Source organism: Alosa sapidissima, chromosome 5 (assembly GCF_018492685.1).
Source record: "Alosa sapidissima isolate fAloSap1 chromosome 5, fAloSap1.pri, whole genome shotgun sequence".
Classification (NCBI taxonomy): Eukaryota; Metazoa; Chordata; class Actinopteri; order Clupeiformes; family Clupeidae; genus Alosa; species Alosa sapidissima.
Window position 1 is genome coordinate 35,716,832 of NC_055961.1, and position 20,896 is coordinate 35,737,727.

At 44.3% G+C, this 20,896-nt stretch overlaps 1 protein-coding gene across 3 annotated transcripts; it reads left to right on the plus strand.

Moving 5' to 3' along the window:
- Nucleotides 1-1,210: 1,210 nt before the first annotated feature.
- Nucleotides 1,211-20,115, plus strand: rabep1 (rabaptin, RAB GTPase binding effector protein 1). Of its 3 annotated transcripts, none has more exons than XM_042091481.1 (19): nt 1,211-1,366; nt 3,129-3,257; nt 3,563-3,766; nt 5,212-5,372; nt 7,121-7,240; nt 7,388-7,523; nt 7,780-7,958; nt 9,151-9,264; nt 10,329-10,808; nt 11,346-11,450; nt 11,782-11,898; nt 12,161-12,259; nt 12,921-13,061; nt 15,055-15,244; nt 16,540-16,551; nt 17,306-17,361; nt 17,690-17,788; nt 18,141-18,257; nt 18,528-20,115. In XM_042091481.1, the coding sequence occupies exons 1-19, from the start codon at nt 1,321-1,323 to the stop codon at nt 18,627-18,629; spliced, it is 2,607 nt and encodes an 868-aa protein (XP_041947415.1). In that variant the 5' UTR covers nt 1,211-1,320; the 3' UTR covers nt 18,630-20,115. The 3 variants fall into 3 exon arrangements, with proteins under 3 accessions (XP_041947415.1, XP_041947416.1, XP_041947417.1); XM_042091483.1 differs by lacking the exon at nt 1,211-1,366 and adding an exon at nt 1,985-2,109; XM_042091482.1 differs by lacking the exon at nt 16,540-16,551.
- Nucleotides 20,116-20,896: the final 781 nt, after the last annotated feature.

A 20,896-nucleotide genomic window follows, 5' to 3' on the forward strand; every position in this document is an offset into this window, starting at 1 on the left:
CATTAAAAGTGTCTGTGTCAGCGGTTACACAGAAAACAGCATACAAGCAGACACAGTACACAACTTTCTTAAAGTGTCTAGTTTATCAGTGAGCAGACATATCCTCATGGTTTCACAGAGTTTTTAATAGACTCTGACATATCTAAATGACTTCCTCTTGCACTCTTTTTCCTCTGACCATTCTGAGCGTGACTATTTTGTTTGGGGCACGGAAAAAATACTTCGCCAGTCATCTGTTATGGAATTAGATAAAGCTCAAATTTCCCATAATTATGTTTCAAAACAGGATTGACAATATCCCAAACTGATTGTTCACTGTTATCTTCAAGATATTTGTAGTCCATAGGCATATGATAAATAAAGTTAACCATTTCAATAACCCTGATTAAGACATTTGACATTTACTTTTCAGTTTGTGAAAGATTTCAGATAGGCCTACTTTTAATTTCTCAAAGTGTAAAACTAAAAGTGAATATTTTACAATTCCCCACAAGATATTTGTACTTAAAATAATAAATTTGAATATAATCTTACTTTTTTACTGTGCTCTGGAGAGCCCCACACATTGATATCCCACTGGAAGCTTTCAAGATGAAGTCCTTGATACAAATACAAAATACTGATATTCCGTGTAGGTTCCTCCTAAGTGTGATGATACTATTTGATGGCAACACTGTAACCATGTAAAGGGAAGTTAAGTCTTATAAGCAATGTTGTGTGGTAGTGGGTGGGTCTCTGTCTCTCTCTCTCTTTCTCTCCGTCTCTCTCTCTCACACACACACTCACAAACACACACATACACACACATAGCCTACTACATAGAGATAATAGTTGAGTTGATTTAGAATTTACATAGCTGATTCAGTATTTGAATAATCTATAGCCTACTTTTTGTTTAGGCCTACTAGATCAGACAGACTCTTGACAGATGCATACATTTTCAATGTGTTTATTTGAATTAGATGGCCCTGCAATTTTTTGGCAAAATAGGCCATTTGAATTAAGATTTAGAGACATTCACATTTCTCATATAGGCCTCATTTAGAAAAATGTCAACCAATACAGGCAAGCATATTTGCAAGTGAGCTCTGAAATGCACGAGATTTGTTACATGCATTAGCTATATTAATAATAATCCACCATTACAAATTATCCGAAATTGCAATTTATAGTCTTCCGACTCCTCCCTTTTGTTGTTCACACATGCGTGATGAGTACTGTTGCTTCAATGACGTTGTCCAGTCTGTAGTAGTCTGTGCACTGGGGCACTCCTAGCTGTGTACGCTCAAGCCCGGTAATTGCAATCAGCTCCGGGAAACCATGGCCGAACAGGCCCCGGGATCCTCCCGGTCGTCTCACGATGACGGTAAGAATGTCTCTTGAAAAAACGACCAATGTTGGTAACCTAGAGGTATTGTTTGAAGGCCAGCGGCCTATACATCCACGGTCTCGCCCACTGTCATCACTGGGACTGGGTACTGCTGCTAATCCTCAGCCATCACGTCCACTGATTTCAAAGTATATCTACATCCACTTGTCGTATGTGTGAGAAGTTATTTCGCATACATACTTGTTTGCCCACATGTTTAAAATGTAAGTAGCTGCTACGAGTGATCATTTGACTTTATTACACGTGATTGTGCACCCACTATGCATCGTTAGTTAGCTGGGTAGCTTGTTATAGCCCCTTTTGCTAGCTTGGTCTGCTGACCAAGAAGTAACGCAACTAGAAAACGTACAGTAGCTCGCAGCTAAGTAGCAACAATGGATGGATAGCTGTCATGGTGCTTAGTACTTTGACAGCGACAGAAATATCATGGAATCTTATCAGGCGCGCGGTTGTCTTTAGCATCAGAAATGGAGACCTAATATCTTATTTATTTAAATGATAACTGCGTGTGCGCTTGCAATTAGGGCTGCGTCTACAGCAGCGCTGGTTAACTGTTAGCTAACGTTAGCTGATTTACAGTCTGAAAACATACAAAATACTAATTTGGCACGAACTAACGTTATGATCCAGCTAGTATGTCATATTTCTGTCACGCGATTACGGGGCAGAAAATCTTCGCCATATCATATGCAATTAGAGGCTAACGTTAGCGATCAAAGGTAAGTTGCCGTTGAATTGTTTTGGTTTGGTTTTCATGCAGATTGTCCGAGTAACCGAGAAAGCAGGCTGTATAGAAAACGGGAGAAAGAAAGCCTATTTAACAATCAATGGTTTGTGCAAGAGTTTGCCTAGGACAATTTCATTAGATAACAACAGCTGTGATGAGCCCAGACGTCTCCTTTGCTGAATTCAATTGAAGACAAAACCTAGGTCTTGATTCTCCGTCGCGGTAGAAAGCTAGCAGCTACAGCAATAAGATCAGATTGGTAAGATATTTATTTTTTTATACGAAGACTAGAAGACAGGTTAAAATCACTGTAGTAAGTGAACACGACCGGGTTTACGATGTATAACAGTGCATTAAAAATATACGTTTTGGAAAACTACAGGTGCATGCTTGCTGAAGCTTTGAGGTGAAGTATTAATGTAAACATTTCAAATTTATACAGGCAGGGATTATTTCTTGAAGAACTTTTCTTGAAATCAGAAGCCAGTTATTGGTTGACACAATTTCAGTCAATTTCCTTGATATTAGCCACAATCTATGGTTAAAATCAATGGTTAAACTGACTTTTGTGCAGTGTGTTTTGGAGAAGTATTAAGCTTCCTTGTTGCTTTAACCTGAATTTTCTCTTGTAGATGTTAAATCCACAGTACCATGCCCCAGCTTTTATTGTTTGCTCTGTATCACCTCAGGACATCAATTATTCAGATGATCTGGCCTTGCCTACTTGAAATCTAGTTGCTTACTGGACTACAACAAGTCTGTCTCAAAGGCTTTGTGTAATGGCATACTTTTTACTTTCTTCTCATTATGCAAGACACCACTACTTGTCATTGGAAATAGTCAGGGTTTTGTTTTCTTACTCGGGGACATCTGGACATGAAACCTTTGAACTTGTATGTTTGGCCTAATCCATTTTCCAGTCAAAGACTCAAACTACTGGGTATCTGGTAGAACCTTCAGTACGTCTTGGCTATTTCGGGGTGTTTGTAATGCTGGTGTGTGTTCTTGCAGGGGTTCTCCAGCAGCGAGTGACTGAGCTGGAACACGAGCGAGCTGAGATGCTCAAGCTTAAGCAGCAGCTGGAGATGGAGTTCAACCAGAAGCGAGCCAAGTTTAAGGAGCTCTATCTGTCCAAAGAAGGTGAAGGCCCATACTGCCCCGCTGGTTGCACAAGGAGCACTGTTACTTTTCTGTCTTGCAAATCTGTCAAAAAAAACCTCTCCCAACATATTTTGACTGGGATTCTAGGCTCTACATTTCAGGTTATTTTTTAGTGTTTCCTGTGAAAGTGTGTGTTGAGCTACTTTTTTGTAGCAGTCTTTGCAGTGGAGACTGCATGGTTGCAGGAACGACACAAACATGAAACAACATGTTCATGTGCACATGCACATGCATCCTCTGCCGGTCCCTCTGTGTCTCACCCTGGCGTCTGGTCCACTCCACAGAGGAGCTGAAGAGGCAGGCGTCCTCTCTGGAGACCGCACAGGCAGAGCTGCGGCAGGTCCAGACCCAGCTGGCCGAGGAGCGGGCGGAGATGGAGAACATCAAGGCCGTTGCCACGGTCTCCGAGAACACCAAGCAGGAGGCCATCGACCAAGTGAAGCAGCAGTGGCAGGACGAGGTGGCCTCACTGCAGGCCATTATGAAAGGTAAGGTAGCACTCAGAAATAGCTATAGTAGTAAAATATGTTGTGAAATACTTAATCCTATTACTTAAATGACTGTGCAGTGTGTATATTAATGTAGATATTAGTGTGTAGGTACTAGTTGCAGTGAGTACACCTCCCTGTTGACATGTTAAGAGATGTGCTAGCAATTATGCTAGCACCCATGGGTTTCAGCCACCTTGTTAGCATGCCGGCTCAAGCCCAAGGCTGAGCTGTGTAGTCCATTCAACGTAGGTTATACATGCACTGTGTTCACGTTTTTTTTGGTTTGTTTGTTTTTTAACCCTGGTCAACTGTTCCTTTCAGTTGTACCTCACTGGTGGGAAAATTTAGATAAGTCAAGTCAGTGTTTTATACGATTCGCTTGGAATTTGGTTTAGTGTAAGTCTCGGGACTGAAAACAGAACATCATCAGACAGCACAACATACACAACTCATACAGGACATACAGCTCTGGAGAAAATGAAGAGACCACTGCACATTTTTCTGATGTCATCCTACGCTTGCTGAGTGACATTCAAATGAGTTGACGGTCATATTCAGAATTAAGAGACCACTGCAATTTTGAATATGACTGTCAACTCTTTCGAATGTCACCAGTGTTTCCCATACATTAACTTATTTGTGGCGGCCCACCACAATATCAACATTGACCATCACACAATGATTTTCCATGTTGTACTGTTTAAATTGAATGGAATTCTTTCATTGTAGCGCTATGTGCACCTTTGCACAGACTCTCCTTGTTTCTCTCTGTCAAACCTACATGCATGTTTAAAGAAAACATTAGCAATCTGGCTAAGACTGGCTAAATTGTGCTTAAATCTGGTTAGCATCATAACCCCGCTGCACTAATTTGTTAAAAACTTTTGCATCCAAGTTAATTCTGCAAACCTACCACCACAAATATAATTCAATTCTGTGGGAAACACTGGTCACTCAGAAACCACCGGATGACATCAGAAAAATATGCAGTGGTCTCTTCATTTCTTCCAGAGCTGTATACACAGAAGACAATACAGCAGTTCAGCACAGGTCTAAATGTAGATCTAGTCCACACAGCCACTTAGACAGTCTGGGGACAAAGCAGTGGCATGCGCGGACATTACAAGCCCTAATTTCATTGTTGGGTGGTGAGCAGAGTCGGGTGGCGCGCATAGTGTCTTGCTCTTGAACTAAATCAATCATGCAGAGTGTAACCATTGCACTGATCCGGCCATATTTGAGTTCATGGTCTTGCTCATGGTACAGTATTAAATTGGCAAAATGACTTTGCCAAGTTATTAAGTTAGCTTCATTTCATGTGCAGCAGACTTTTTCTTGTTGCTTTGCCCATTGCCTGGTGCCAGTTGCCCATCAATGACCTTAAGGCCCCTTAAGTGCCTGGTAAAGAACTGTGTGTGTGTGTGTGTGGTCACCTTGCGTAGACACGGTGCGGGAGTACGAGGTGCAGTTCCACCAGCGGCTGGAGCAGGAGCGTGCCCAGTGGGCACAGTACCGCGAGACGACGGAGCGGGAGATGGCGGAGCTCAGGCGGCGGCTCTCCGAGGGCCAGGAGGAGGAGAACCTGGAGAACGACATGAAGAAGGTAGATAGAACCGCACGCTCGCTCGTTCGTCACACGCATCAGGCCGCGTCATGTTGGTTTGTGGCACCTATGGGTAATTTGTGAAAGCTCCATCAAAGCTGACAGAGATAATGTTTTAGGTGTGTGAGCGAGGTTTGTGTGGACTTAAATCCGGGATCCTTAAACTGGCCTCTTTAGATGAGCAACTAGTGAACATTGCACTCGTGGGGGCAGGTGACACTGTCTCCCACACACCATCTGGCGAGTTGCCTTGGGCCCCAAGTTGTGGCATTTGCTGTTTGTATGACTGCGTCACCTGTCAACTTTTACTAAAGGGAACTGGAAAACGATGGGGGTTGAGTGCTTGAGATATCATACAATTAAGTTCTTCTTTCTGCATTAATGTTACTTTCAGTCGTTGTCATGTGCTTTTTCGGTTGCTTGCACTGACACCGGGAGTTGTGGTACCAACTTGGTACTTTAGAGCAAGGTATGGGGGAGTGAGATGTGAGCGCACTACTCATTAAGAATATTTATTGGCTTTTCAAAAAATGACTCATGTCATTTTTTTTCCTCTATTCAGTCAAATTTCACTTATTTTCCAAACAATATGTTGACATGTCAGGTCAAGTTGATACCCCATGTCTGATAGATGCTAAAGCGGTCATGTTGATGTTGAAGATGTATGCCATGTGTAGTTAGCCTTATGCCATATTTGCCTTATGCTATGCTTATGTGGTATAAGTGACAATCACACTAATCACTTTAACCCACTAACTTTACCTGTTTCTTTGGCACAACTCTACCATACCTGTCCATTTGTGCAAGGGTATGATAAGATAAGAAGTCTAATACAATCTGATGAAATTGCAAGTGATGGTGCAGTAGTATGATAATGGAATAATCCAGCCTTGACCTGTTAGAGGACATTAACCTGGTCTTTTGGAGTAGTTTATGTGTTTAGAACATTTGGAATATTGCATTATGACTCAAAACGCTAGAACTAGCTGACTTCTAGTGGATGGTCCGATTTAGTATTTTGTTCTCATGGCTTCTGGCCTGTTGTTCCTGTTGACGTAATGGTTTTGATCAGTTTTGAAGATGTGTTTTGCTTGTTCAGTCGTCAGCAACCCCTCGACAGCATCTAATCCACATACCCTCCATTCCTCTGATTATTGTCTCTTGAAACTTTACAACCCTGAAAGACTAGAGGCCATGTGGCTGACCTCAGAATACCACTCCACAGTTTCACCTTCACAATGACCAACTTTTTAAAAACATTTCTGCGTGGGCTTTATGAGTATAATAGTATAGTATATATACTCTTTTGATCCCGTGAGGGAAAATTGGTCTCTGCATTTATCCCAATCCGTGAATTAGTACAACACACAGTGAACACACAGTGAGGTGAAGCACACACTAATCCCGGCGCAGTGAGCTGCCTGCAACAACAGCGGCGCTCGGAGAGCAGTGAGTTTAGGTTCAAGTAGATTTGCCCATTAAAATCAAGACATTTTAACCTGTTTTGCTTACAGAGGAGTGCCTTGGTATTTTTGAAGGATTTTGCTGAACAGTGGAGAAAGTGTTTAAAATGATAGTTTCTTCTGGTTTCTTCTGTCCTTTAATGGTGGTAGTTGCTGTTGGGAATGGCACGCCTGAGATGCTGCTGAGTATGATGCGTTCACTGCACACACTGCCTATTCCTTGTGTACGCAGTGAATGCAGCAGTGCTGACGGTGTGACTCTGTCCTGTGTGTGTTTCCCCGAAGGCCCAGGAGGATGCTGAGAAGCTGCGCTCTGTCGTCATGCCGATGGAGCATGAAATAGCGGCTCTGAAGGCCAAGCTGACGACCTCCGAGGACCGCGTGAAGGAACTGGAGGCCTCCAAGGTATAAACAAACAAGTCACTCGAAGGAGATTGACCTCAAAATTTTCACTGCAGGTGTCTGTCGCCAAGATCATAAGTGACGCACTCCGGATTTTTGAAGGGTTGTCAAAATGTCATCTATTTTTTTGTTTGTTGTTTGTCTTTGTAGGTGAAGGAACTGAATCATGTTCTGGAGGCAGAGAAGTCGTGCCGCACTGACTTGGAGATGTATGTGGCAGTCCTCAACACACAGAAGACAGTACTCCAGGAGGATGCAGAGAAAATGCGCAAGGAACTCCACGAAGGTATTTCATTGTAACATGGAGTCTGTGCTAGTATTCCCTACTAACCAAGGGATATCCTGGTGAACCAGCACTGTATCAGTCAATGGCGTGCCAGTCATTGTTTTCCTGTAATTAATTTGTTAAACGCGAGGGCTATCACTGTGAACTGCTTTTGGTTTGGAACTTGAGCGTATGCCAGATGGCAGCCCATTGTAAAGTACCTGAGTGGTGAGCGAGTGAGTTCTCACTGCTGGCTGTTATGTCCGCTCCCTGCCAGTGTGTCACCTGTTGGAGATGGAGCGGCAGCAGCACAATCAGCTAAAGCACACCTGGCAGCGCGCCAACGACCAGTTCCTGGAGTCCCAGCGGCTGCTGATGCGGGACATGCAGCGGATCGAGAGCGTGCTGACCTCAGAGCAGCTGAGGCAGGTGGAGGAGATAAAGAAGCGGGATCAGGTACTGACCTCAGATCAGATCCGATCTTGGGTTTCCGGTCCATTAAAGTTTGCATGCATTCAAATGACTATAAACGGATCCAACGAAATTCTAAAAAAGTTTATGACCCATATCTTGCTTACCCCTCCCTTTGTCTATGTGAACCAGCTGTGCGACTTTGAAACTGTGCAAATTTGCATAAGATTTTTGTTCCACCCTGTCTGTTCTCCTTGATATGACCATACATGGTTAGTAATAAGCAGGGCGGAGAGTATTTTAACTGGGTCTGCCTGTGTGCCCAATCACATAACTTGAAAACTACTGCTATACTACTGCTATACTTTACTTCCAAAATGTTAAGAAAGGTAGAAGTTCACCATATCTCGGTCCTCCTACATATTTGTCATACGATAGCAGGATTCGTTGGAATTTGGTTTGACGTGCTGTATCATTCCTAGATGGAGCAAAGGTCTGCAGCTGCCTGACTTGCCCTTGTTTGATTATGTTTAAAAAAAACCTTATATGCACTCCAGGCTACAGTTATAATTATGTATTGATCGCTATTGATCGACTGTCCAGGGTCAACAGAGAGAGTGCATCTCTGGCCTTCTGAGTGCCCTTTGCCAGCAGTGCTTTAGCTCTAAAACAAAGCGAAGGCTATCTTAGTAGCATCTTACGCTGAGACAACAGCCTCACTGAAAGAGCTTGCTGGAGAAAAGACTGCATTTCCACACTGACCTTCCCTTCCCTTCACATTGGCTGTTGTCTCAAGTGTCCTTCTCCTAAAAGCGCAAATGCTTACAGTTGCATTGCCCACTCAGTGGTCATGCTTGGGTAGAGTCGTCAGTCGGGTAAATTCAATAAAAGCTCATTTCTGAAAATATTTGCCTCAGCACAGCATGGAAAAGTGTCTATGCATGGTCTATAATTGGTAACGATTTGTTAAGTCATCATTCCTGACTTTATTCACATGCACATGCACAAGATGTACACAGAAAAATGAGATTCCAATCAAGAGTAATCAATAATCAATTATAATTATAGCCGGTAGTGTGTATAATGATTTTGTAAGCGTGACCAAAACAGCCAGATTGTTTGGGCAGGACAACTGATTTCTCCGTTTGAAGCCCCCAGAATTATACAAAGCAACTGATGTCTTTTTTCCCCTACAGTGATTTTTGTCTGTGATGTTATGATTATATTTCTTCTTCAGGAGGACGACGAGAAGGACGAGAAGGAGAGAATCAGCCAGGCGAAGGACGAGGACGACGGGACCGAGCCTGCTGAAGCTGCTGAGGACTCCCTTATGGGTCTGTCTATAGATGAGGTAGGACTCCCTTATGGGCCTGTCTATAGTAGTGTTGTCACGATACCAAAATTAATGTTTCGATACCGATACCAAGTCAAGAATTGGGATTTCGATACTTCTTCGATACTTTTTAAAAAATGTATTTGATTTGGGGGCCCCACCACCTTGACATCATTATCAGTAATATTGAATATACTGTAGTGTGATCATTCACACCAGTGACATCCCAGATTCTGCTTGACTCTCCACACAAACACACATGGAAAATGATGGCTTATGTCATATTTCATATATTCTGCATAATTACTAGTAAATATATTTAGCAATTTGAAAACTATAACTATTTTTAAACTATTACACTTAGGCGTATCTTTAATGTGGTGTGTAGGTCTAATTGAGTGCACATTGGTGATGTGTAGGTGTAATTGAGTGCCTGTCACTTTAAGAGTTACGTGAGGGTAATTGACCTTGTCTCACGGTTTTAGTATAGTGAATAAAAGTTGCATACGGATATGTGGATGTAATTAATTATGTTTTGTATGTCATTAGATAAAATAAATGTTCAAAAAATGTACAAGTCGAAGAAAATCTTTCTGGGATCATAGAAGAGATAAGTGTCTTGCAATGTTCATTAATGATTTTAGCGAGCAATAATTGTCAAACGTGACCTGAGCTAGCGGGATAGTTAGCAAGGATCTCTCTTCAGATGTAAATGTTTGCCATGGTTGCTTAGCCTATTTCTAAATTACATTAAACCCAAATAGTAGGCCTAAATGACCAAAATCCCACAGCCTAGGTAGGTTAGCAACACAAACTTGTGAGATGCAAGTGAGCAAATCAACTTGATATTAGCCTATTATTACACGGCTCTTCATAATGCTGAAGAATGCTCCATTCACTTGAATGGGTCTTCCCAACGTTCGGTGGTCTGCTAATTCTCAATAACAGACCGTTGCTAAGTTGCTCATTTTAATACATTGTTATTTTAATATATTATAATTATTACCAACAATAATTGGTCCAATAATTACTCATTTAAATGACTGAATAATTATTTGGTATTGACCTTTCCTCTTCCATAGGGTCAGCCCAACCACAGCATTCACAGCTCTTTGCACTCCTTGGACGCAGACACTCCTGGGCGTGCTCCGGGCGGCTCGGACCTGTATCAGGACGGCCTGCGGCGGGTTCAGTCCACCGACAGCCTGGGCTCGTCCGGCGGAGCGACGCTGCAGCAGCACTCGCACGGCCTGGGGGGCTACAACCACAAGGCAAAGTCGGCCAGCCAGCTGGACGAGTCCGACTTCGGGCCGCTGGTGGGCGCCGACTCCTCGGGCAACTTTGATGGCTTCGAGACGGCGTCGATTAGCTCCCTTCAGCCCTCCGCCGGTCACTTCCTGCTCACCAAGGACCAGGAGAAGGCCATCAAGGCCATGACGCCAGAGCAGGAAGAGACGGCGTCAATCCTGTCCAGCATCTCGCACGCGCCCGAGAACGCCTACCTGCCCCCGTCCGGCTACCGACTGGTCAGCGAGAGCGAGTGGAACTTGCTGCAGCAGGAGGTAGAACCCCTTTGAGGACAGTTTGTTATGTTGTTCATGTTCAGTGTAAAAATGAATTACTTTGATAGAAGCCAGTGTGGTTAAAAATGTAGTTCTCTAGTTAAACATGTTAAAAATAAACATGATAAAATGTGGGAATAAACATATGTAATATTATTAATATGTATTATGGTTGGCTAGGAGATGCAGGTTTTTGGTGGGTTGTAGAATGACATGTGTCAGCACTTACACAGTTTGGCCATGTTGGTCCTAGAAAAGTGGTTTGCCTCTTTGACTCCAATGCCAGTTGGGAATAATGGAAGTAGTGTCCTGTAGGAATTGACTAAATTCTTTGCGCTCTTGGGAATGTGATTCTGGTTTTCTCAAACTTATCCAAGTATCCAACAGCAGAAACTCAGATTTCCACCACTGACGTGTCGGTTGCCTGAACCTGTGTTGATTTCCACCACTGACGTGTCTGTTGCCTGAACCTGTGTGTTGATTTCCACCACTGACGTGTCTGTTGCCTGAACCTGTGTGTTGATTTTTGACTTTCAGCTGAAGAACGCCGGGAGGAAGTTGGGCCGTCGGTGTGACATGTGCTCCAATTATGAGAAACAGCTGCAGGTCATCCAGGGTCAGGAGGCCGACACTCGCGATCAGGTCCGCCCAGTTACCTACCTCCCCCCCATTTGACAGCAACTGATCAAGACCCAATGACCCAATGATCTTACATAAAGTGATTTGGGTGCCTTGAAAAGTGCTATATAAATCCAATGTGTTGTGTATAGTGAATAACTACAGTATATGGGCTTTATTCACTATAACATGCACTATGTAGGGGAAGAGTGGATGTTCTGAACCCAGGAATTGTATTAAGCTCAGTTGTATATGTATGTGTATATAGTGTATGTATATAGTATATGTATTTAGTATATGTATATAGTATACGTATATGTATTTAGTGTATCTTATTGTCGCGTGCTGACTGCAGGTGAAGAAGCTACAGAGCATGCTGCGGCAGGCCAACGACCACCTGGAGAGGACGATGAATGAGAAACAGGAAGTGGAGAAGTCGATGAAGCAGGGCAACGAGGAAACAGCTGCCAAGGTGTGTGTCACCGTTCAGGGGCTTCTCCAAAAGAAATGACAGTGCTCAGTCACCGTGACAACGTTTTGGCAAGCTCATAAAGAATGCAAAGCTCTTGTTTGTAGTGTAGCGGAGATGATGCCAGCTACTTGCTCTCTAATCAGTCACTCACTAAACCCTGACCCCCTTTGCAACTTATGTAATACTAAGCCTTAACTTCTCGTGTGTCTGTGTGTGTGTCTGTGTGTGTGTGTGTGTGTGTGTGTGTGTGTGTGTCTGTCAGATATCTGCTCTGAACCAGAAGGTGCAGGAGTCGGAGGTGCTGCTGGACGGTCTGCAGCAGGCCTTCGGTCAGGCCAAGAGGAGCACCCAGGAGCAGATGGTGAGTCCCCACACACTCGGCCCTTCTGCCCCTCATCAGCGCTTGGCTTCTGTCTGTCTGAGGCCCAGGTGTGGTCAGAGATTTGTTCACTTCTTCAAACTGTAGTGTCCCAGTGTGGTCATGCCTGGTCAATATGCCTTTTGATGATTGTGGTGCATCTCCCCAAGTGGGGAAATGTAGAAGACATCTGTCACCGAATGGAAGCTTATTTTATACTACAGTGGATGAGAGGCCTGCGAGTCATATTTAAAAATATATATAAATATATTTTAATTCCAAATGACATGGCTCTTGGCTCTGTGCAGTGCCATGCTTGTCAATCTGCTACCGTGTACAATGCCTCAGCAACACTTATTATCATGTCGCATTTCTACAAATGGTTCCTAGATGATTTTTCCATCCTAGCAAAAAACAGTGTGTTCTGTTTTTGCGTTTTTCTTCATTTTCCGTTAGTCTGCATGTCACCCTAGGCTTGATTGGTTTGGGCTTTGTGAAATGTCTGTGGGTCTGTGTGTGTGGGTCTGTGTGTGTGTGTGTATACTGTATGTGTTTGTTTTGTGCGTGTGTGTGTGCGTACAGTATATATGTGTTTTTTGTGTGCGTGTGTTTGTGTTTGGGAGTGAGAGACGAGACTCTGACGCTGCTGCGTCCACACACACAGGCTGTGCTGATGCGCTCCAGGGAGCAGGTGGCCGAGGAGCTGAGCCGGCTGCAGAGGGACAACGAGAGCCTGCAGGGCAAACACCGGCTACACCTGGCCCTGCAGCAGCAGCAGGACTTCCAGCTGCCCACCACCACCGAGGTCTGACCCCACAACCCACTCCTCTACGCCCCCACACCTTTATTTCCCCCGTAATTAACGCTTGGGACATGTGTGCTGGTTGTACTGTATGTATTTTCTGTAGTTTTATATTTTCAGTAAGGGTAGTAAAATCTAGTAATCTAGTAGTGGGTGTCGTAGAGTAATAAGAATGAAAGAAGAGGTCAGGTCTGTTGTGGAATCAACTTTGGTACTGCCGCAGGATTTTAGGTGAGTCACTGAATCAGCAGGTAGGCACTAGTGGCGGTCAGTCATGCCTGTAGGGTGTATCACCCACCTCCAGTGAATTTTACTGAGCTAATTTGGGATAATGGTGTCAGACTGGGGTATTGCACACACAGAGTACAGAAGAGAATAGAAGCGTATGTAGTAGACGTCTGGAGTAGACGGGGTTGGCGTGTTTCTTTAATGCCTTTTCCTGTGTGCTTCCACTGAAGATGAATGATTCAACCCAACGACTTGGTTTGATCAATCGCGTCCACTTAGCGTGTCATGAGGGGGTTTTGCAGCTCGCTTTCAAAGAGGAACTGGAAGTGGAAAATGTTCGTGGACTAACTTTGAACCTGTGTGTTGCCCAAGAATGGCATTAAATTGAATCTGAGTTTCCTGAGTATTCACTCTGATGCATGAGAAAACAGAGAAATAGATAGCTACTTCAACTCTTCATTTCTACTTTGTGGTTCACATTGTCTGTAGTCCATGACCGGGTCTGGTTCCAATGCTTCAGTGTTGCTTGGGTATGTCGTATTGGAAGGCTGAATTCTAATCTTTTGTAGAGCTCACATTTTATGGTACCGGTATATACAGTATATTTAAGTGGCAGTATGCTGTGCAATAGTGTCCTTTAAGACCATAGTGCTAGTACAGTGGATAGCCATTGTTGCCTTCCTAGCAATAGATCAGGGGTCATTTCCTGACCAAAGCAGGTCGTCAATTTGTACAGAAGCGTCTGTTCAATGTCTGGCCTTTACCGTTCCACGGCGGTTTGATATGTGAGAGCTCGTGAGTTTGTGTATGAAATGTGACCACCCTCATTCTCTACCGGTCCTTTCAACCTGAACACACTCAACGCTCAAGTGTGTCTTTCACTCTCAAATGGCCTCTTCACTTGGAGTCTGTGTGCTGCGGCTACACTGCTGTCTGTTGCACTGGTGACGTCATCTGTCTGTCAATCTGTTCCCTTATGCTGATGATACCCAAGGCTGTGTTTTGAGCAATGTTGCTGGCTAGTGTTCCTGAGTATTGTTGTTCTGTCACATTCCCTTTGATATTGACCAACATCAGTGTCATCAGTAGGCATTTTCATAATCATCCAATCAGAACACGTGGAACTGGTTATGTGGTTGCCCAGCAACATTGCTCAAAAAGTTGCCCCACCTTAATTCTGACAGTTTGCAACAGTACTGATGTTTGTGTTAGATAGATAGGCAGATCTAGTGTTGATGCAAGAGTCAGTCTCTCCCAGCATTGACTGCCTTTTGTTGCCTGGTGCACAGCTCTATATGTTAGTCCTGGGTACTGGATCTGACATTACTGTATAGTCATCATGGTCGTGGTCCCCTTTTTATGGAAGTGGATTCCTCCTTCAGGTTGTGGTCTGCAGTTTAGAGTTGTTCAGTGTTAAAGTTGTTGATGCTCAGTGTCTCTCTTGCTCGATTGACTAGTTGCATGAAAGGCTCTTAGTGAGCTTGTTTGTTTCCTGTGGAGCCAGGTGTGTTTGAACCTGCCGCTGTTCTGAATGTAATTAGTGTCTACACGGACCTGGTTGGGTGTTGCACCTAGTGAATCAGCACGTTACGATAAAGAAGGACGTATAGACACTAATTACATTCAGAATAGCGGCAGGTTCAAAAACACCACAGGAAACAAACGAGCTCACCGAGAGCCTTTCGTGCAACTAGTCCATTGGTGTCCACTCACACAGTCACTGTTAGTGATTGATACTAGCCTCACGCACCCCACCCACCCACTGTAGGAACTCCAGTCACTGGTGATGCAGTACCGGGAGGACATAGTTTCCGTGCGCACGGCAGCGGAGCACCTGGAGGAGAAGCTGAAGGCGGAGATCCTATTCCTGAAGGAGCAGATCCAGGCGGAGCAGTGCCTGAAGGAGAACCTGGAGGACACCCTGCAGCTGGAGATCGAGGGATGCAAGGAGGAGATCGGTGAGGACTCCCGCTGGTGCCACCCCCACCCTACACCCCCCCCCCCCCCCCCATCCCTCAGGCGTGTGTGTGTGTGCGCATGTGCGTGGAAGGCTTTTTCTGCACACATACTTAACAAAACCTGAAAATGGGTTACATGTAATTGGAACAACAACACACCCATAATGTAGGGAAGTCTGCAACCATTCTTAACTCATTGAATGCCAAGCTGTTTTCGGAAGCTTTGTCCTAGAGTACCAGCAATCTAGACCATTGTTGATGATTTTTGTACAGCCACAGCATATTCTGTGTTATAGTTATGAACACATACAGTGGCTCGTTTAAAAGGTGATCTTTAAGCTCTCAGTGGGTGCAAACCGTGTATTTCTACACGCCTCTGTTCCTGAGAAATCCAAAGCTAAACAGTGGCTAGTTTTCATCAAAATCGCTGTTTTTTTTCTAGAAATGAAGAGATAACGTCTTTCATGAAATATGAAGTGTTGCCTGTAAACTTTCCGGGAAGTGATCAGCGAGACCTGGCGAGACTGCCACCTAGTGATAGACCCACGAAAATGGCCTGGTTTTGAGATGACGTGCATGCGTCACTGATTCAACCCAAAACGGCAACCGAGTTATGATAAAATATCCAGATTGTGCGTTTTCATGAGTTTTCGATTGTCATATATTTCATTTCCATTCATCACAGAGTTCCCAAAATCACATATAAGGTGTGTTAGAGTGTCTAGTTTCGTAATTTAAAAAAAAAAGCTAAAAACGTAATATTACGTTTTTGGAACTCAACGCATGGGAAGGAAAAATGTAATGTTACATTTTTGGCACTCAATGAGTTAAGTTGGGTGACCACAATCATCAGTTTAAGAAATTCTGCTAGCATTCTGATCTTATCTCTTTGGTCATAGGATGAGGGTTCTAATTTTTCTCATTTTTATGCACTTGCTATGAGCTTCCAGCATGTATACGCGTGTACAGGGTGAGGTGTGCAATGAATACACATAGGACATCCTGTTGCTTAGGCAGCCACTCTGCACTGGAAAGCGTTCAGGTGTGCGGGAGCTTTGTGTGCTGAGGGTGGGGATTGGGAGAGCCGTCATCGCTGAGCGCGCTCAGTGCCACCGGATTAGCAGACAGAGTTGTCCAGGTGCATGGGGAATATTCTGAATGCAGTCCTGACTGATTCTGCTAGTCTGCCAGCTTAAAGCCTTTTTCTGTTGCATCCTCACAAAACAACTCTTTCTTTCTCCCTCCCCCTCCCCTCCGCCTCTTCTTTTTCTCCTCTGTTGGGGACTTGTGTTCAGACATCTTGGAAGGTATGAAACATCCTGACGGATTTAGGATGTGTTTGTGTGTGTGTGTGTGTGTATTTGTGCCTTCTGCAGAGTAGCACATGCTCACGCTCTTACTAGTCACTGTTTGCGCTCCACTTTTGGATGGATACCACATCATTGGCAAACACTGCTGACACACACACGCACACACACACGCACACACACACACACACGCACACACACACACTCTGTTAGTCTGCTTGTGTGAGCATTCGTTGCGATTATATTGTGCCAATTTGAAGCATCGTGACGATCACATTTTTGTCATAGCTTTTGACTCGCCATGTTCCATCAGCTACTGACAAATTAGATTGTGTCCATGTCTTTGTCCTCCCCTGTCCACTTGCAGTGTTGCCTTTGTGTGTAGCACGTGTTCCACACTAATGTGAGTCGCACTAATGATTTGTGTCACTACACAGCTATGAGTAGTAACCGATGATGATTAATATGGTACTGACTGATTAATAACTCATTTGCATAACAGAAGTGGTTGCTATGCATCAGATTACTAACTATACTGTGACTCACTGTGGCATAATCATTCTAAATGCAATCCTCTCTGTCTGTTTATGAGTGTGAGTATGAGTATGGTCTCCCCTGTAGTGACCAAGATGACCGCTGAGAATAAATGATTGATTCTCCTGGTAAATGAGGCACTATCTGCTCCATCTTCACGGCTGCATGTGAGCGCCGACTCCTCTGTAATGATGGTGTGTTTGTGCTTATTCCCCGTCAGCCTCATTCTCCAGTCTGAAGACGGAGCTAGAACGCGTGAAGGCGGAGAGAGAGCAGGTACAGTTGGCCCAAAAGTCTCTCTGAAGTGTGTTGTTGTGGGAGGGTGTTGTGGAGCTTGTTGCTAGCAGCACTCAAAACATGAATTAGGTAACACGGCTCACTGATGGCGGTGAGATAATCTTGTAGTAGCGTGACGCTTCGCTTGTTTTTACACAGTGGTGCTTTTGTGCTGTGCAGAAATGCTAATACGGGGCTTGGGTTTGTTCATGGTGGTGATGTTCTGACAGATTTAGGTTCAGTTTTTAATGCTTTAGAGTGTTTAGAAAGTGTTTCTGAGTGTTGGGAACAGTGTTTTCTAAGCTGATCTGGGATCTGTTGTGCACAGCTGGAGAAGAGCCTGGCGGAGAAGACAAAGGCGCTGGAGATGGTGGAGGGCCTGAAGAGCAGCATGGAGGAGCAGCTCAAGGAGGCCCTGACCAGCAGGGTCAGTCAGCCGCAGCTCCCGTGACTGGAGTCATTAAGCTCCCTTGTTTTACACAGCGCATGCATAGATACGCTGTCTCAGTGGACTTTGGACTCTGTCTGCATGCGCTGTAGATGCAGCGTGCAACCCATCACATGATGTTTTCCCTCTTACAATACCTCATCCTGAGTGTTTTTTTTTTTGTGCGTGTGTGTGTGCGTGTGTGTGTGTGTGTGTGTGCGTGTGCGTGTGTGTGTGTGTGTGTGTGTGTGTGTGTGTGTGTGCGTGTGCATGTGTGTGTGTGTGTGTGTGTTCTCATATGCATGTGTGTGTGTGTGGGCGGGCATATGCATGTGTGTGTGTGTGTGTGTAGACGGCGCTGGAGAGCCAGGCGCTGGATGAGAAAGATAAGGCGCAGCGGCTGCAGACGGAGCTGGATGTCAGTGAGCAGGTGCAGAGGGACTTTGTGAAGCTGTCCCAAACTCTGCAGGTAAATGCTTTCACAGGGCACAACAAATCAGCTTAGAGTAGGGATGGGAGACTTTTCTTTTTTTTCCCTTCATATTTGGTTATGATAATGTTTCATAAATGTCTCCTATCCCTAGCTTATCAAATAATTAAATCAGGAATGAGAGATATGACCTAAAATGATGTCACATAAACATGTTTGCCCATGATGATCATATTGATCTGTTCGCTTTTTAATTTGAATGAGCTGAAGGAAACAAGTGGACACTAAAGTTGGACCGCTCTGTTTCAGGTGCAGTTAGAACGCATCCGACAGGCCGACTCCTTGGACCGCATCAAAGCCATCCTGAACGACACCAACCTGACAGACATCAGCCAGCTCCCGGAAACATGATGACCCCCTGCCCACCACCTCTTCCAGTCGTCCCTGCAGTGACCCCCATCCCCACCTCTCTCCCTCTCTTTCTTTCTTTCTTTCTTTCTTTCTTTCTCTCTCTCTCTCTCTCTCTCTCTCTCTCTCTCTCTCTCTCTCTCTCTCTCTCTCTCTCTCTCTCTCTCTCTCTCTGTCTGACAGGCCGCCTCCTTACCACTGTGTCCGCACCACCAGGGTCTCTCTGACAGGGGGGCATGAGGCTGCTCCACCCTCCTTTTTTTAACAAAATAAAAACAAACAATAATAATAATAACAACAACAAAAATCACTATCCTCTGTGAACAACTTGTGAGAGAAATGAAAGGACAAAAAAAAGAAGTCATGCCTTCAGAGGGGGAGGACAAGATGAAAAGTAAACCCATGGATGGTGTCGGATGACGGAGAAGAAACGCTCCTGTACAACACTACTGTTCGACTAGATGGTGACTTGGTGGATGTAAATAGACAGTCTGTGGAGAGGGGTGGACCTGATTGAGGTTCTGCCTCTTGGGAACCCTCTGCTAAGTTCTGCCCCGAGATGTGAGAGTTGTGTTTCTGTTTTTTTTTTTTTTTTTTTAAATCATTGCACTTCTAAATGATGGCGACTTCTCATTTAGCTAATGGTAACACACAGGGCCACCACATTCCCCCCACCCACCACCATTTTGCACCTCCTGATAGCAAGCAAGCAAATGACACCTGGCTGATCCCATATCCCATTCTCTCTATATGTCTGTGATGTGATGGTTCTCTCTTGGTTGGCTTTGGCCCAGCTTCTCACGCTCACTCCCCTCGCCAGGCACACTCGGCCTGAATGAAGGAGACGCACTGTTAAGTGTTTGTACATACGGTGTAAACAGAATATATATTGCATCAATTAAGTTAATGAATGAATGAAAGAATAAATGAATCAGTGAGTGAGCGAGTGAGTTAATGAGTGAGTGAATGAACAAATGAATTAATGAATGCATTGTTGAGGTATGTGGTTCTCCATACGCCGTCCTTGAAATCCAGTGATGGATCAGTCGGTCATGTCATCGACAGTCATGCTGCCCTGTCTTAGTAGTTTCTCTTGCTATTTGGCTCCCAGTCCATATGGGATCCATAGACTCTCTCTCTCTCTTTCACAGTGCCACTTTGGGCTTTTCATAAACCATACACCCATAGGGGAAATGATTTGACATCTTTATTATGTTTTACATTTTCTTTTCTTAAACCTGTTTACAGTATTTTACAGTTGTTGGGTTGCTAAAACCTTTATGTTGCTGATGAGTACTTCCTAGGATGTCTTGGATGTTTTGCAGTTACCGCTTTTGGCATATTTGATTTTGAAATGAAAAACCAGCAAGCCAGTTGTCTGGGTTGTAGCACTAATGGCTAAAGCATGCCACCTGCCATGAACGCAGTTCTTTCATGTTCAACATGCAGGTGCAAAGGCCTATCGATGAATGCGTTCAGCATGTGAAAACTATCAAAAGTACACTATTTTCTGGGTTTTGCTTTCTGTAGGTAACATCACAGCCCCCTGTCAGGTTGAAAAAGCACTAAAATCAGTGTGTGAGTGTAAATGTGTATATGCCCCCATGCATATGGATGTACATTTGTGTGTTTTTCTGTGTGTTTTGGAACTAACTCTTGTGCTCCATGCCATGCAGTGCTGCTGAGTGATTTTGTGGAAGTGAAACCACAGACACAGTGAGTGTCTATAGTGTTTGTGGGCAAGTGCATAGACTCAAAATGCAGACTCATGCTTAGAGAGAGAGAGACAGTATTGGACTTGTTTTGTTTGTGTAAGGGCTATGTAATAATGCTTCACTGATGTTTGGCATAGCTGCTGATCTTGACAGACACTACTTTAAGCCCAAGCACAGTGGGTGTGAAGGAGAGATCTCACTATTCTACTGGCTGGTTGATGCTGAGAAATTTCAGAGTTTGCTGCAGTGTGGGTTTGGAGAACTGCACTTGAGAGTCTGTCTGATTAGGGTGTCTACCCCCCCCCCCAACCCCCCGAACCCCCCGAACCCCCCGTTTCCTCTAGAGGAAATTTGTCAGACGTGACTGCATGATTCATGTTTTTTCCAAGTCTATAAAAGTCTGTTTGGGAAATCAGTTTAATGCTGTGCTACTGATCCTCTTCCAAATATACAGACACATGCTTTTTTAACGCAGTGTACAAATCCAGATTCTTCTTCATATTCCTGTAAAAGATTCATGTAATTCCCCTTTGTAACATTGAAACAGGAAGTTGT

Bases quoted from the DNA above. Each gene is read 5' to 3' on its own strand.
- rabep1 (XM_042091481.1), top strand. From the start codon at position 1,321: ATGGCCGAACAGGCCCCGGGATCCTCCCGGTCGTCTCACGATGACG. The intron at 5,373-7,120 runs GTAGATAGAACC...GTTTCCCCGAAG, and splicing joins TGGAGAACGACATGAAGAAG to GCCCAGGAGGATGCTGAGAA. The intron at 17,362-17,689 runs GTACAGTTGGCC...TGTTGTGCACAG, and splicing joins TGAAGGCGGAGAGAGAGCAG to CTGGAGAAGAGCCTGGCGGA.